General features: G+C 47.8%; 2 protein-coding genes across 2 annotated transcripts in view; one reads left to right on the forward strand and one right to left on the reverse strand.

Annotated features, from left to right (window-relative positions):
- The window catches only part of LOC122572094 (lysine-specific histone demethylase 1A), a 100,764-nt gene that overhangs the window by 32,488 nt on the left and 50,807 nt on the right, over nucleotides 1–17,469 (forward strand). The gene's annotated exons all lie outside the window — the stretch shown is intronic.
- On the reverse strand, nucleotides 9,687–15,755 carry LOC122572093 (toll-like receptor Tollo). Its single transcript, XM_043736680.1, has one exon. The coding sequence runs from the start codon at nucleotides 15,154–15,156 to the stop codon at nucleotides 11,440–11,442; it is 3,717 nt and encodes a 1,238-aa protein (XP_043592615.1). The 5' UTR covers nucleotides 15,157–15,755; the 3' UTR covers nucleotides 9,687–11,439.

Raw genomic sequence — 17,469 nt, forward strand, 5'->3', positions numbered from 1 at the left:
CTCGCTCGATACGACGTCTTCACTGCGGGCGATCTTGCGTTTCCATTTCTTTTACAACCGCCTGCCGCATCGCGTTCCCTCGTCCGTTTCTTTCGAGCTTGTTCTTCTTCCATCAGTCGACTGTTCGCCGGTTTCTTCCGCGAACGGAACTCGACGAGATGGAGTTTTTCCTGGTCGGTGCGCTTGACAGAGGAAGCCGTGTCCCCGTCTGGAGGAGCACAAGGAGCGGCCCGCGAGAGCGTGCTCCGGCTGAAATACTTTTTCACGATATTACCGGATAAATGGTATTAGCCCGGAGACAGGACGCTCCGGGAAAGAAAAGTTGAACGAGGGATACACAAGGAACGCGGAGAAGCAGTAGCTGAGGAGGCGCTGAATTATTCCTTTACGTCTTTCGATATCGACGTCCGCTCGAGCTACTCCGCGTCTACTCTCGGCGTCGCTTACCGGCGAAAGAAATGCAAGTCAGGGAATTGCATTATGCACGTATCGTCGCTGGGCTGGATTGATTCGTTTCTTCGTGTTATTAAGAAGTTCCTCCGTGCCTTTGAAATATGCACCGCTATTCCGCTGTATTATTCAATTGGACTCGAGTATGATTCTTTATATCGTTCACATATTCGCCTCTCGATTTTACGTTTCCCCGTCTCTTTACAACTTTTCTCGATGTTTCGCATTTCGAACAGGCTGCCACGTTTTATAACACACACGCAAACCGAATCTTTCGATCGGTATTCGCGTTAAATTAATTACGTCTCACTTGAACGTGTCCATTCGCTGAAGTTAGCAGCGGCTGTTAATTAAAAAAACTGGTGGAATCGTGGAAAGGATGGAGTCGCGCGTCCCCGTGCATTAGCCTTAAGTGGGCTCGTTTAATTACTATCGCGGCTTATGCGCCTGTAAACCGGCCCTAAAGGACGATAGCCGGACTCGATTCGACTCGCAAGCCGACTCCTCGACTCGACTCTCTCGCCTGGCTTTCCGCGGCACCAAGAGGACAACGTTCCCGAGCAGGACGAAAACTCGAGGGCACAGAAGACAGAGAGCACGTTTCTTGTCATAGCCCGTTGGAAGGATGGTGGAAGGGCGCTAACCGTCCCCACCACGCCTGCTTTGGTGCCCGGAGGAGCAACCGAGCAACCGAGCAACCGAGGCATGCGAGCATGCAACCAGACGAATACCTACCTACTCGTGAAGAAGAGTGTTCCTCTGTCGAACCGCCCGGCCGTGGATGCTACCGGGCTCCGCGGGATCGGCTCGATCGGTATTCGACGTCCTAGCTCGATGACATATATGGCGTAAAGTCAGAGAAGGAAAGAAGAGAGAGAGAGTACACAGAGTGTAACAGAAAGGGAAAAGGAGAAACAGAGGGAGGAGAAAGAAAGATCGGAGGAACGATAAGTTAATAGATAAAGGATCGGTTCGAAAACGCTGTCGAGTGGAATCGTCGAGCGTTTTCGGTGGACCGTCGGGAATGCAGCGGCGATAGTTCGAGGCTCGAACGCTTAATTGCTAATTGAAAATTCTTGGTGGCGCGGAGATACGCGGTGGACGGTCGTCTAAAATATACGGCGCATAAGTAGCGGTAATGAGTTGTAATTTTTGCGAAACGACCAGAACTTGTGAGCGCGAGTAGAGGGAGTCCACGATTCTTTCTGTATAACGCAGAAAGAGTATGCGGCCGCCATTAAGCCGGCTGAATACGTTATCTGTAGTAATTGTAACAGTTTAATCGCGCGCGGTTGGATTTACTGTTAATGTTTCTGGTTATCGCGAACCACCGTACTCCTTTCGTTTTCCTTCGTTTCCAATGAAAGCTTCCCTCTTAGGGTCCAGTCCTATCTCAACCTCCAGTTCTCGCGTTTCTTTTTTTCACAAAGTAGATGTACATAAGTATGTACGTTGGTCAGAAAAATAGTTCGCTATATCGGCCGTGACCGTTCTCCGCGAGAAGCCAAACGCTCGTTGCTTTCGCGCGCGTGCGCTCACGGGCGCCTGCCCGCGTCCTTACGAACCGTGAACTCACGGAGAGGAGAAATTACAGCCGTGGAATGGCAGAGAACGACGCCAACCGATAAATTCAGGCCGCGTAAACGCGGGTATTAATCATTGGCCGGAGTTCTACTTATCTCGATCATTGTATAACTTAATTCTCGGTTCTCGCGAGGGAAGTTACAAGGAGTTATACATGCCCGGAATCAACGATGACTTTCTATAAATTTCGTTGCAGATAAAAGACGACTACCGCCATGGAGGATTTCCATAATTTTTTGGTCAACCATTGCGCGATGCCACGGTAGAGGTATGCTTCGGGAATTTCGATCACTCGCAGCTGCGCGCACTTTCTTCGTCGGCAGATGTTTCTTCGCTGTCCCTCGATGACCGCAGTCGCGTGTCTATGTGTTTTTGTGTCACACTTTCCGTCCCCTTGTTTCGCCTACTATTTCTTACGAGCGTTGGGTGCTCTGCTACCCTTTGGTCTTTAGGCGTACAGGGTGACCGGTTTCGAACAGAGTTTTCCCGCTTGATACGAAGCTCGTTGGAACGCAAAGCGCATTCTAACCCTTCGTGGGTCAATTTAGTTCCTCGGTTTCCCGCGCGGGCCAATTTATGGAAGTTTGGGACAGATATATTGCCGATCATAAATTCGGGACCACTCCTTGGCGGACCGAAAAAGCGGGCAGTTTTATGGCTTTTTACGAGGCTCGAACGTTCTAAACAGCCCTATCAAGAAACGTGAAGTATCGCTTATTTCATTAGGATCGCTGATTTATTCTAATTGAAGCAATTAATTCGGTTTTGGAGGCGGTCTCATATTCGAAATGTTTTTTAACTTTCTAACAGCAAACTCACTGAATCTTTCGTCTTAGATTTACATTTTATTTCTCTACTTCTTGCCCTTCTTTTTCAATACAGCGCCCGCTCAACTGCTAACTAGTTTAGAACGTTCGATGCCGCATCCGAAAGGACAATTTTATTTTAATCAGTGAAATGATTTATTTCGATCATTCAAGAGGTATCTGAGTGGAATAAGTAAACTCGAAAAAGCACCATTTTACGGTGCGCAAACCTAACAATCTCCAGGAAAATGGTCGAAGGACAATGTTCGCAACCATCATAGCTTTTCTCTACTTTTAAAATTACATGGTTAATGAGCGTAACTTCCGAGCATCTCAAACGTCAATCTTATATTTTCAAGATTGACTTGTCATTTTGCACAAAGAGAAAGCCACGAGTGGGCCGATCGTCCGGCAATAAGATAGCAGCGGCAATAAAAGCTTGCTCTCGTTACCGGTTAATTACGCATAAATAATTGACGGAGCAATAATAAAGTTTCGCGAGACGAGCCGCGGCGAGTAATTTCGTCTGATTAATTTAAAATGCGGACGGTCCGGGAACGGGCTCATTATCGGCTCATCCGCTGATAAGCGTGCTTAACGATCGGGATGAGATGCGGTTGAAAAAAAATGTTCAACCCCGTTGCTCCGTTGGCCGGCTTTAACCAGAGACGAGGCGTGTCAACGGGGTCCCATGGTATTATTATGAGCGAAGTCTCCGGGGCCAGCTCGTAGCCCCCAGCATGGAACAGAGACGGAGAAACGGTAGAAAAACGAGGATAAAGAAGGATCAGAGAGTCGACACGCCCCGCGACTCGTTCCCGAGTAGAAGCTGCGCTTGCAAAGAGTTGATTAAAGTCACCGGTCCTCTGCAACTTGTATTTTCGACCTCTCGAACCCTGTAGAGGCTGGATCCGATTCAATGTTCCGCGAAACTGCTTTGTAATCGATCGAGAGACGCTCGAGTCCCATGGTGTACGTTTTCTTCCGGTTGTGTGTCAGTGGATGGCGCGCGGACGGACAGTCAGGGATCCACCTTTTTCGATCTCGTGTATAATAATATTTGCCCATAGCTGGGACGATGCTCCCTTAATAAATCGAATTATCGAACATTTATCTCGGTTCGTTAAAAGTCGATTTAGTCGCCGTGGTACCCGTCACAAACGAGTCGTCTCATACATACTTATATAAGAAACGACCGAACGTTGATACCAACTGTGATCCTTCTGCCGTTCCTGGATCCATCCGATGATCTATCCTTTCGAAGAGAAGAGAGATCTCCCTTGCTGTTCTAGCGGAATCGCTCGCAGCGGAACGTTTTCTTGGAATAACCTTCTTTGTTCCCAATGAACTTTGTGCAACTTTCTACCTTTCGTGCCTCGGTTAATGCTGTTCAAATATACCGGGGTTGTCTGTCTTTTTCTACTTGTTCCTTTTTTCCATCTCTCGTTACTCGAGAGAAAAATTCCGCCGTTACATCTGGTTTCCGTTCCTCCGGCTGTTGCCTCGGACTTTCCTTCGTAGTCGGCGAGCCGGTCGGTCGTAAGGGTCGTAATTAATACCGCCTCGACGATCGTTGCGACGTAGCCGGATTAACGTCGGCGTTTCTACTCGGCCGGCTATTCGAAAGTTCCTTTACAAAGGCTGCAAAATCATTTCTACGAGTTATTATGATGTTACCCGTAGCTGGCGCGCCAGCACCGGTCCCCCGGTTCCATCGCGACGATGTATATGCAAGAGGGATATGGCGGTGTAACCGACTGTACCTTGGTCGCATAATCAGCAAGCCTCGACGGCTACGCGACGGCGGGCAGCGCGCGGCGGATAGCGCACGTGTGAAATATGCATTCGCTCCGCGAGACAATGCGAGCCGGACACTAAATTCTCAATCGCGATAACTAAACTACGCGGCAACAGTCGCGTACACGCAATCGTACACGCGAATATAAAGTTCACGTGCCGATGTCGCTTGTAATTGAAGATACGATTCTTCGAGAGGGACTGCTCCGCTCGAATTCCGCTTTCGATTAAACGTCTTCCCTCCTTTCCGTGGCTTTCGTAGCTGTCTTTCAAAAATTCCACGAAATCGTTTAGCATCGTTTTTTCCTCCGATGAATTATCCCTCCAAGTTCTTTCCAAGCTTCTCCAACAAAGCCGAGGTAAAATTTTAAAAGGAAAACGAGAGAAGAGGAACAGAGAAGAAAGTAGAAAAGTGGAAGGAAACCGAGTCTCGCATGTCGCACGCGTTAAACCGTGATCCCCTTGGCGAAACACACGGAGCGTGTGTCCCGGGCCCTCTAATCGGTCTGCTCCGTTTTACAAAAGACCGCACGAATCCTCCATTTGCTACGGCAAAAAGGGGCAACGGCTATCTCTCGGATGCATCGATGCAACTGTGGGGGGACGATTTCGACTAACGATGCCTTCCGCTCATTGGTCTTAATCTGAACCACGAATCACAATCGGCCTCCTCTTCCTAACATGGCCTCGGCCACGACGATGGAGCACCAGTCTTCTCTCGCGTGTGCCGTTGCCGGCAGATAGTGCAAACAGAAATTCCGTTATACTGCATAAAGCATCGGACCACTCTAGCCTTGGCACGGGGGAGGGAAGAAGGTTGGCAGGCATGCGAGCTGCATTCTCCTGGCTGCTTAACTTGCTGCTAGCGAGCGAGTTAGCGAGCTGCTAAACGAACGAGCGAACCGACGAAAGAAATGTTCGAAGAATAAGCGGCTACCTTCTTCCCTCAACCCTTCTTCCCTTCCCTTCTTCTTTCTCTCTTCTACCCGTATTTTATCGTCCCTAATTCATTGTTTCCTACGCCACGATCTTTTAGCTTTATGCTTCGCCATTATGGTTTATTCTCCGCGGCGAGTTCGCTTCCTCGGCACGACGGACCGCGGATATCCTTACGCGCTCGCTCGTTTTCTCCTTTCGCATCCCCTCGTTCGCGTCGTGTTTGTTAGTTTTTTCCGGACGGCGGACTTCTAACGCGCAGCCTGTGCACGAGCTTTACGACTATCGCGTCTCCTCTCTCGTCTCTCCCTTTATCACGTTTTTCTCCTCTTCGTATTTTTATCGTCTAATCGGTTTTCTTTGTCAGATATATGCGTATTTGAAACTGTATGTCCGTCTATCCGTTGTTCCGCGTGAACGCTAACGGATTGTTATTTGGAATTGGAACGTTTGATCGAAATATTTGTCCTATCTCGGATTTTTAGTTCCCGTATACCTCAGACTCTTTCGTAGAGAGTTTAATATTCCAAATAGCGTTCCGCAGGCTGAATATCGGTCGTGCGGAACTTTTCTCTAAAAACAAGACCGGTTCCGCGAAAGAATCGACCGACTAGATGACAGTACGTAGGAGAACTGTAACCCGCGGATATTTCCGCAACTCGTAAACTTGTTCTCTCCAAACCTAATATTCGAAATGGATAGCAACGACGAAAGTACCTAACCAATCAAATTCCATATATCGGAGGGATTCAGTCTTGATGCTCGTTCGGTTTATACCTCGATCAAAGGCGGCATTTGGCTTTGCAAAGAGCAGCGGTAACCGGTATACACAGCCGAGAGTCTAAAAATCACTGGTCACGTTTTTTCTGCTCGCCGGCAGCTTGAATATTCAACGAAATGTCCATCGCGCCCTTTGGCTTCGGCTCCACCCTCCAGTTCTAGCGCATGTTCTTAATCATGTTCCTCGTTGCATTGGTTTTTTACAGCTCATATCGGCCTCTACTTCGATCGATCTGCTACACGATCGACCAACAACGCACGATCGATGTGTCTAAACCGACCAGCCCAGTGGTTTCAATTCGCTCTCATAATTCTCCGTGATTCTTTTTTTCGCGCACGGTAGTCGCAACAGGTTGCGCGATATCGCCGATTTTTCCACGCCCCGTGAAATTATAGCTCGGTGAGTCCCGGCCTAGCGATCCTTTCAACGTTGGAAGCTGAAACGATGCGCAGCACTGCTTCGTGATATGTTGTTAAGGGCTTGTTAATTACAAAAGTGGCCGAACAGGATCAGCGGACGGGCAGTAGCGAGGTAATGGCAGTGGGGATTCAACCGTGTTAGGTGTTCTGATAAAGAGAAAGAGCTATTTTCCATCCAGAGTAGCCCAACGTCAGCCGTAAATACTTAATACTCCGATAAGGGAAGTAATTGAACCGAGTAAATACGTTTCTAAGCATCCGACTAAAGATACACGACTCGATCACTCCAGGTCAAATTTATACGCGGCATTTGCAATTCATATTTTAGTAGTTGTGTCTCCGTGTCGCACGCGTATGCTAAGTGTCCGTGACGTTACTTTCGCGTGGAGGTCTCTCTCTTGCTTTGTAGTTGGACTGAGGTGTTTCGACGAATGAATTTAATCGGAAACCTGTTTCTCGAGTCTGGCAAAAATTTTTTAGGCTTACTTCTATTAAAGTAAAGGAATGCACGGCATTAAAGATTAGGTTGAATTCCTTTAACCCTTTACGTAGAACAACGCCATGTTACTTCAAAGTTACGCATTCTTCCGAAATTATTTCGTTTCATCTTTGTATTGCCGCTTTATCGTCAAGCAGTTTAATCGTAACAGTGATTCTTAAATCTTGCATAAAACCAAGAGAAAAATTGCAACCAGTGGAACAGCAGAATCTCGATTATTCATGCTCTACATAGCATGACACACCTCTTAATACGAGAGAAGATTATTTTCTTCAATTTCTGTTCTTGCGACTGGATTTTTTCCTACAAGAAAGCATCCATGAATTTTCCATTAATCGGTGCTCTGATAATCAAGATTCTATCATGATCTTTTTCCCATGCACGAAGAAGAATCCTGTTATAGAAGGCTGATAATTTGTTTCAAGCATTGAATCTCCATGTTACCACATTTAAATCGTTCTGTACTTTATTCCACGCGATTAAATTCTCACAAGACAAATATCCAAGCAAATACTGAAACTTTCTCAGCCAATTTCGCGTACACACTGTTGGATTACCCAGACACTGTTTTCTTGGTCCGAGCGTGGCAATTATTAACGCATAATGAGAATTCCGGAGGGCATTAAGTAAAACCGCAACGCAAGGGTGTGCGAGATCGTTTCGCGTCTTCCATAATTCGCGTAATCGCGTTTGCCGCGCCGTGACACATATTCGCGTTACTCATAACATCGTGGCAGCTTTGCGTCATATCTGTTGCGCATCGGTGGAATTGCCGGCCGATTCTCGCGCCTTGATTACACGCAGATTACGCGCAATCATAGACAGCGATAGCTCTACTACCCGACACGGTTACATATCAATGCGAATTGCATTCCGCGCGGCTGAAATCTCGCCGACCGACATCGAGTCCCTGGCATTTCGGCCGATCTATCGATTCCTTCCATGTTCGTTCTATTAAATTGTTCTCCTGATCTTTCAGCTGATAGCTGCAGGTAAAAATTTCGAAACAATCCACCTACATACTGTTACGCTTGTTACACGTTGCTTTTGTCCGCTGTAATATAGAAAATTTATTTTGACGCCTGTACAGGCAACCAAAATGTTCACGGTTGATAGGCAACTCGGGCGTTCTATTAAATAGATTAATTTTTACATATTACTGAAATTGTTAGTTACTCTTCTTATAACCAAGTACAGTTTTTAATAATTTTATTTTAAAATATTTCTTGTTCTCGATTATAAATATGTTATAAAGATGTCTTTTTTCCTGGTGTTGGGACAATCGAAATTTCATTTCTTAGTATAAAAAAACAGTGAGAACGAGCGGAGAAACTGTCACAATTGCCTAGAACTGTATTTCAGTTGTCCAACAAATGTACAAATATATTTGAAGGTTCGATACTAAAAGTCTTGTGCTGAAATTTGTATTTTGAAGACGCGAATCGACGCAGTCTTGAACGTGAAAAATGTAAAAGTGCTCAGCATAAAAAATTGCTAAGGAAATTTATATCCGAAATTAATCATTGGAAATTAACCCGATTGCCTGTACGAAGGTTAACTCTATCTACGTTAATTCATTATTGATACATCATTGCCAATTCATCGATACGGAACCGTGGCTAACTCGAAAAGAAAACTTCCTAGGAGCTCGTTTAATTTAATTACGAGGATCGATCGAGAACATACAAGTTCCTGCTTTATGTAAATGCTCAGGGTGGCGTACGCGAACTAAATTTTCCGGTCAGTGCTATTTCTTCGACCGAATCGAATGGCGATGGTCGTGGATACTAAGATCCCAAAATACGAAGTAGTATAAGGTCAGAGGGCCTTTGCATATTAACGAAGATAAATTTACCGTGAAAATGTTCAGGATGTCTCTTTCAATTGCCTATTATTGTTCGTATCGTTGAACTCGGGTATTACGGTGAGAAATCAATTATGTCATTGAGAAGCGGCGTCTCTCCTACTTCTATTCATTTCCCATTCGCCTTTGTAATGAGAACGATCAAAGACTCCGGAACGAGGAACGCCGTCCGTACGGTCTTTTACCAAACTATCTGATTTCTATTACAATGAGGCGGCCATTACTTATTCCGTTGATGTAACGGTAACGAAACGTGATGACAGTGTAAACAGACGTGACTCGATTAGCATAAGGTATTGTTTCGTAGTGAAATTTTCTCTTTCTTCTCGAAAACCGGAAGTTTGCGTACGTTTACGGCTTTGTTCGACCGCGGCGAGAGCAAATATTCAATGATTGTCATTTAAGAGGTGCGTTTAAAATATGAATTCGTCGAACGAAACGCCGTCGATCGCAGGGAAACGGGACTGTAAGAATAACACAGAAAATAAGAAGGTGTTAAAAACATAAAAATAGAGCATTTTATTGTTTTCAGTCACAGGTTTTTATTCTAATGTTATCTTTCACGTCGTCGAGAGTAGTTTGCAAGTGGACAGAAAAGAAGAATAAAACACAGAGGAGTCGCTTGCGAGGAAAGCTGAAGGAGATTGTTTTACGTTTGTACATTGTGTTTGAATTATTTATAGCGGATTTTGCTTTAGTTTTCTTGCGTGACGCGCATCTTTTTGAATCCGACCGTCGCAGGGTTTCAGTGAAAAACATCGACCTTTCTTCTACGGAATTTAATATACCTCGCTCTTGGAGCCTAGTCGAATGACGTTCGAGTACGGATAACATCTATAAAGGAATAAAAGAAAAAAAAAAAAAAATAAAACAAAGGCGGACCGTCGAATTCAAGCAGAGACCTCGCGTGGCACGCGATTTTCTTCGATTCGAACGACGTACGCAAGAAACCACGCGACGCCTCCCGTTCAACGTTTCCGGACGAAATAAATAAGATATGTATAGAGTTTGCACGCATTAATACTTTACAAAAGATAGAAGATACAAAAAAGAAATCGCCCACGCGTCAGCGTTTATCGCCGTAACGCGCAAAGCTGTCTCGTAGCTGGGAATGAAGTTTGCCGGTCTAAGTACAATTAAATACACATTGGATTAACGCTACGATTAGAGGAGGAAGTGGTATCACTGTGCCAGCTCGGCGAGGTGAACGTGCCCTGGTTGGAAACTCGAACGACACAAAGCGACTCGAAACTCGTCGATCGCCGATTTACGATCGCTTGCACGAGATTTTACTCGAGGATTTTCGCGTTCACCTCGATCGACTTGAAATCGTTTTCGAACCGTTCACGATCGACAATTTACGGGCACGAAATGATTACACGTCGATGATTTATTACTTTTTCTCGCGATCGTTCGAATTATCCATTCGATCCCACGAATCGAAGTTGAAGCGTATCGTTCGACAACGACCGAGATGTATTCCACAGATTTTCGCATTTCGATTATCCTTCGTACGATATGACGCGCGCAGGCTCTTAGTAAAGGTAAATCCACATGGCACGCCGTGAGCATAGCTCCATGTGCCGCGGTGTGTATCCCGGAGAGTACACACGCTGACGGTACGCGAGAGTATCTCTCGTCCGACGAGATCTTTCACGCACTGTTAACCCTAAATTAACCGTGAGCTTGATCAATCGGGGAACAGTCTTGGTAGACGCAGAAGACGGGAACGTATTTACAACGACTTTAGGCTATCTAGCAAACTCACTGACTTCGCTGCAATGTACAGACACTGGGACGCTAAGTCTCGTATATCCCCGTAATCACGAGGGAAGCACCTTAAATATTATAATCACACACTCTCTCTCTCTTTCCCTCTTCCTCTTCCTCCTTCTCTTTTTTCTTATTCTCCGTTTCTTCACCATTTTCTTTTCTCTCTATTTACAACAGCACACACTCTCTGATCCCACATCGACGCACTTCGTTCCTTTTCTTCGTTTATAATTACGTTTCTCATTCTTTTTTTAAACATTTATACAGATAGACATTCACGAAGTATTTACACTCTATACGCACATCCTATATGCCACCGTATTGCACCGTAGGTAAACGCACTGTGGCGAAGTCGCGCACCGATATATCTCAACTTCCTTCTCCCTTTTCTTCGCTCGCGTCCCGTTTGAATTTGTGGCGACGCCCACTCCCACAGTCCACCGGAAGAATAACGCATACGAACGCGGCTATCCACGCATATACACATTCACACGAACGCACGAACACTAGAGAACGAAACCACAGAGAGCTCATATGTGCACGGAGACGGTACGCGATCCGTTCGATGTCCTGTTGTTGTGCTGCCGTCGGACCGGCGGCGGCTGCCTCGTCCTCTGCGTGGTCCTCTGATTGTTCGGTACGTCCGGCAACGCGAACCGAAGTTTCTCCCAGAATAGCTTGTCGCCCCACTGCAAGTACGTGTTCGTCTTCAGGTATAGCCTAATGTCTGGGTCGAGGTCTCGCTGATGAACGTCGCCCACTAGCACCAGGATCAGTCGGCGTCTTCGATCACGCAACACCTGATGGTGCGCCGATTTGAAATCGAACCGACACCACTCGGACTTGATGAAGTTTTCGGACAGGACCATTATGGTTCTTCTCGAGGATTCTACCGCTTGGACTATGGTGTCTGCTATGAAGCTTCCGACAGGAAAGTCCCGGTAGTGCAGGCACAATTTATAGGAAGGATTCCCCATCTCTAAGACAGGCGCCAATTCCTCGGCAACAAACGCCTCGTCTTTAGAACTGTAACTGACGAAAGCGTCGAACAGTTTGTCCCGATCGTCCCGATCCACTTCGTGGTTTCGATAGAATATCCTCACACCGAATCTCGAGTGGAACCATACGCGAAGTTCTTGACGGAACACGAATCCCAACATACAGAGGAGGACTACCAATAGAGAGCCAACTAACGTAGCAACCAAAAGTGGAAGATAGTCCTGTAGCACTTGTTTCTCGATGATGGTCTTGGTATAGTTACGGTGCACGTCGTTGTCGATGCTACTAGCTCCCGTACACACGCTATCGTTGCTTCTCTCGCGATCGTTGTTCGCCACGGAGAACCCGAACTCGTTGTCCGCGAACACCTCGTTACCGAACGCCTCGAACTCCGTCACGTTGTACACGCAGCGCAACGCGGACGCGTCCGTCACGCGAACGTTCGGCTCGCGGATCCACTCGCGGTAACTTTGAAGATAGTCACACTCACAGGACCATGGGTTTTCAGACAAACTGATTTCGATAGAACCGGGTAACGTCCACACGGCTAGAGTCGTCAGCCGATTGCTCTCCAATCGAAGAATGCGTAACGATCGAAGAGAAGAGAAGGTGTCGTTGCCTATCGATACGATTCGATTGCGATGCAAGTAGAGAAGTTTCAGAGCGTCCAGCCCTTCAAACTCGTGTCCCTTCAGCTCTCGAATCTTGTTGTCTTGCAGGTGAAGATCCTCCAAGTCTCTGAGACCGTTGAACGATCGATTTTGCACGATCTCGATGTTGGAGGAATTGAGAAACAGCACTTTGAGCTTCTTACGACCGATGAAAGCGTGACTGGACACCCCGCGCAGGTCGTTCCCGTCCAAATAGAGCCGCGTCGCGTCCATCGGTATCTGTTCGGGCAACTTGCTCACGTGCCCGCCATTCGAACAGTCCACTACGTTCGCCGACCACGATTGATCGTGGTAACACGTGCAGTTCAAAGGGCACGTCATCTCGCAGTCGCAGGCGTCGAAGTCGCAACAGTGGCACAGGGCGAAGCAGTGGGTGTCGTATTTGCAGAGAAACTGCGAGTGAGATGCCTCGACCAATGGTACGAACGCGTGCTCTCGATCGTACAGAAGTTTGCAGTAAATACTCTCCAGATCCATGACTCGCGGTTGCACTCGAGTCTGGTTTTGTCTGTTGACGCGTTGCAACCACTCCATGGTACAGTCGCATAGGTACTGGTTGTCGCCGATATAAAATTCTGGCAGCGGTTTTTCCGGTGGCACGGCGCTGATACGCAACGCGTACGGTTCCAAGTTACGTATCTGGTTTCCTTTTAACTCGACCGTCGTCAGGTTGGGCTTCTTGAAAAACGAATAACTCTGCACCTTGGAGATCTGGTTGTCGTTGAGGTAGAGCCTCTCTACACTCATTGGTATGGCGTTTCCGGTGATCTCGGTGAGCTTGTTCTCGCTCGCGTCGAAGATGCTCAGCTGTAACTGGCTCTCGATCTCGAAGTAGTTGCCCAGCTCTCGTATCTCGTTCGAGTGGATGTCGAGCCATTGCAATCCGGTTGGTATCATCGCGTAGTCGAACCATCTGAGTTTATTGTCGCTGACGTTGAGCCAAACGAGATTCGGCAGATTGGTGAAAAGGCCGGCGATGTCTGTCAGTTGATTACCGTCCAAACGGATCGCTTGGAGGTTGAGATTCTCGTCGAAAGTACCGGGTTCGATGTACTGTATACGATTCATCGCGAGATTTAATATCTTGAGTTCCTTGATACGATCGAAAACACCCTTGGTGAGATTCCCAATATGATTTTCGGTTAATCGAAGCCCGTAAAGCTGGGCCACGTGGTCGAACGTGCCGGTCGGTATCTCCGAAATGAGATTCTCGCCGAGGTCGAGGGTTCGCAGAAGGGGAGTGGCTTTCAGCGCGTCCGGAACGGACTTAAGCTGGTTACGGTTCAGGTGAAACTCTTGCAGGGACGAGGCGTTTCTCAGGGAGCTGGGGTGGATCGTGTGCAGCCTGTTGTTGTCCAAGGAAAGCAGATTCAGCACGTAAAGACCGCTGAGCGTGGTCGCGTCGATAACAGTTAGCAAATTATAGCTGAGCAACAGGGTGTGAAGATTATAGAGCGCGGAGAACGTGTTCTCCGGTAGAGTTTCCAAGAGATTCTCCTGTAACCGGAGAATCTGTAAGCTGTACAGGTCGCGAAACACGGTCGGATCTAGTCGAGCGATACGATTGTTAGATAGATCGAGCACCACTAAACGTACCAAACCACTGAAAGTAGCCGCGTTCACCCACTCTGCGGTCAACTCGTTATGAGAAAGATCGAGCACCAACAACTGCGTCAGTTCACTGAACAAACCGGGCGGTAACACGTTCAACGTGTTGTTCCTCAAGTGAATCTCCTGGATGTTCCTCGCGTCGCTGAAGAGTTCGGGTGGCAAGCTAGCGAGCCGATTGTCCGCGAGCCTCAAGATGGCTAACGAGGAGAAGCCTTCGAACGCGCGGTCCGCCATGAAACTGATGGCGTTGCATCGGAGGTCGAGACTGTGCAGCCGCGTTAAACCGGAGAACGCGGCGGTCGGCAGTGATTCGATGCTGTTGTTACTTAAATCCAATTCCTTCAAGTTCGACAAACATCTGGATGCTCCGTTGAACCGAAAACTCGTCACCTCGCGCAATCGATTTCTCGTCAAGTTTAAAATTTCCAGATTGACCAGGGGACACAGCGCACCCTCCGGTATACTCCACATGTTATTCTCGCCGAGATCCAATTTCTCCAATTGCCTCAACTCGTCCGTGAACGCTCCGGCCGACACGTCCAGTGCCATCGCCGACCAGTCGGTGTTGTGCGTCCTCACGGTCAAATTACGCAACTCCTTCAACCCTTTGAACGCGTCGTCCGACAGGTTACCGATCTTGCAGTACTCGATTACCAGTTCGCGCAGCTCGACCAACGGCCTGAAGCTGCCGGCGCTCAGCGAGCTCTGGTAGAACAACGCGTCGCTGCATTCCAGCCGCAGACGGACCGTATGTTGTGGTTGTATCACGCTGAAGTTGGTGTTCTCCAACTCGCTGTTGATCGTTCTCAGGCGACAGACCAACGAGACGTCATCCTCGGTGTCACCGGTCGCGACCCACTTGCACTCATCCGGCGCTTTGTACCGGAGCGCTTTGCTGAGAGACGCGCCGAGGACACCGAATATCGTGCCCAGTAATATGGCGAAGAACGCAGGACTGCCCCGCATCTTTCCGCCCGTTCTCTTAATCTTCCATCAAATCTCTCTCGAGAGAAAAAGCGAGAGAGCTCACAGAGAGTGTCCCCACGGCGACCTCCTCTATCTGTCGCGAAACCGGCCGCGATCCATTTAAGTCACGGACCCACCGATCTCTACCTCACATCACCCATGTCACTCCTGGTGTTTCGCCTTTCTTCTGGGACCTCGCATAATAAGGGACGCTGCTAGACTTGCTGCGTTTACCTTCCGCGAGCTAAGATATCTCCTTTATTATATTTATATTTTACGTTCGCCTTGCGGTGTACGATAAGCTTTATAATCCTGGAGATTTCATCCTAGAGTACCACGAGAGGCGTATTTATCCTGAATCGTTGATTGTTGTCGGCACACTGTGCGAAACGTGACGCGCGTGGGTTCACCGACCTCCCGAGATTATCGATACAATATACTCGTCGAACCAGAGGATAAAAATCGTTGAGCGACGAACGAAAAGTCACGGATGTTTGATACACGGTGTATACGGCTCCGGTAAGACCCACGGTTCTCCGAGGACTGGTTGGCAAGTTGTAAGGCCCGAAGTGGCACCGCTACCCTTGCCCCTCCGCCTACCCTTGCCTGTTTCTCTTCGCCTCCCTTCCCCTCTCAGCTGTCCTTCCTTCCCCCACCTTTACACCTTCTCTCCTCGTCGTCGTCGTCGTCGTCCGTAGCCGGGGCCCGACGTTCTGGCAAGCCTATAAAAACAAGACAGGTACACTCTCTGGGCCCTTACAGTGGCTCCTCAGCATCTGCAGCCTCCATCCACCACGTCCACTTCGTTTCCTCGTCCCACTCTGTGGGATTCTGTTAGCTCGAACCTCGTTCCACGCGCGTTTCGTATCCTCCTCGTTCCCCTCCTCGTCCCGGTGTTCCCCATGGCTCCTGCCTCCTTCTCTCGCTCTTTCTTTCGTCTTTTTCTCTCTATCGTTGTGCCGGCCGTATTGCCGAGTTCGATTCGTCCGTGAAACCTTGCCTCACCGTCATCTGTTCTCACATCGTTTCTACGATTCTGTCACGACGAATGAAACCTCGAAAAAGAATGTTTGCTCAATGCCTTTGTGCGAATCCCGTTCCCATTCGCATTCCAGTTGTCGCGAGTCCACACGGCTAGTATTTTGCAACTAGTCTCCCTTTTCCCTCTTCTCCTTTTCTCTTTTGCGCCAGCTTTCGCGCGCGCCTCTTTCTCTGCCTGTCGATTTATAATCTACGCGAGTGGCTGCTGTCTGTGTATCGAATGTGTGTTACACGCTGGGATACATTGTTCTTTCGTCCGGATCACGCAGAATTTTCGCGCAATTGAAAATTCCCTGCCTGTCCAGTATAAGCGAGAGTTAGTCATGGATACTAATCTCGAGAAGAAGCTACGCGTGAATTGCAGACGCGCGTGCGTATTTTTATTAGTATCCCTCGAAGCATGGGGGAACTTCGTCCCAGGGGATCTCGTAAAATCTTCGATGATCGTCCAAGTAACGAGAAATAATGGAACTATAGAGAAAAGAACACCGTCCACGTGGTATATAAGAAAAGAAGGATGAAGAAAAGAAAAATAAAGAGACAAAAAGATATGGAAGGGTTGAGAAGCGTGTGTTACATTGAATGGGGTGCGTGTGGCTCTTTTGGTAAAAGTAACAAGTGAAATACTTTCCTTTCACGGGGCGTTTTCCGCTTCGTCATTATTAGCTTTATGGTCTGTTTGGGATTCGCGCATTCCCGGGTCCCCATTGAGTGTAAAACGATCGGCCGCATTGTGTCAGGAATCGTGTGTTAGGGACACGTCAAGTGGTTGCCCACAGAGGAAGAGAGCGAGAGAGAGAAAGAGAGAGAGAAGTGCGCCTCCTTTCAGAAAACAGTGCTCGGTAGCTTCCATCTCCCGTCGTTGAAAAGTGATTTGTTACCTTTACCTGGGCCAAAGTAGGGGTCCAGCATTGGCAGGCTTCCCTCTCGAATACGTCGTCGTTCCACCGGTTGATTTACTCATCGAAATTCAAATAAGAGGATACATCATTTTCATTGGCCCAATAAAAGTATCATTAGTAAAATGAATGCTGGCTGTCCGCTCTCGATTCGTTCCAGTTCCAGCCTACAGTGTATCCTTTGCCTCGTTTTATTTCCAACCTCTGGGAAAGGGTTTATTGAAGCTCTTGCGAAAGCTTCGTCAAGTACGAAATCAAGTACTTTCAGGTATTCCACGGGGGAAAACGAGAGTCGAACAGGACTCGTAATTGCGGGGTGGCTACAACGAAATAACGGATAGTGCTCACTGTCATTAATAGCAGCAGGGGAAAA

Source organism: Bombus pyrosoma, linkage group LG10 (assembly GCF_014825855.1).
Source record: "Bombus pyrosoma isolate SC7728 linkage group LG10, ASM1482585v1, whole genome shotgun sequence".
Taxonomy (NCBI): domain Eukaryota; kingdom Metazoa; phylum Arthropoda; class Insecta; order Hymenoptera; family Apidae; genus Bombus; species Bombus pyrosoma.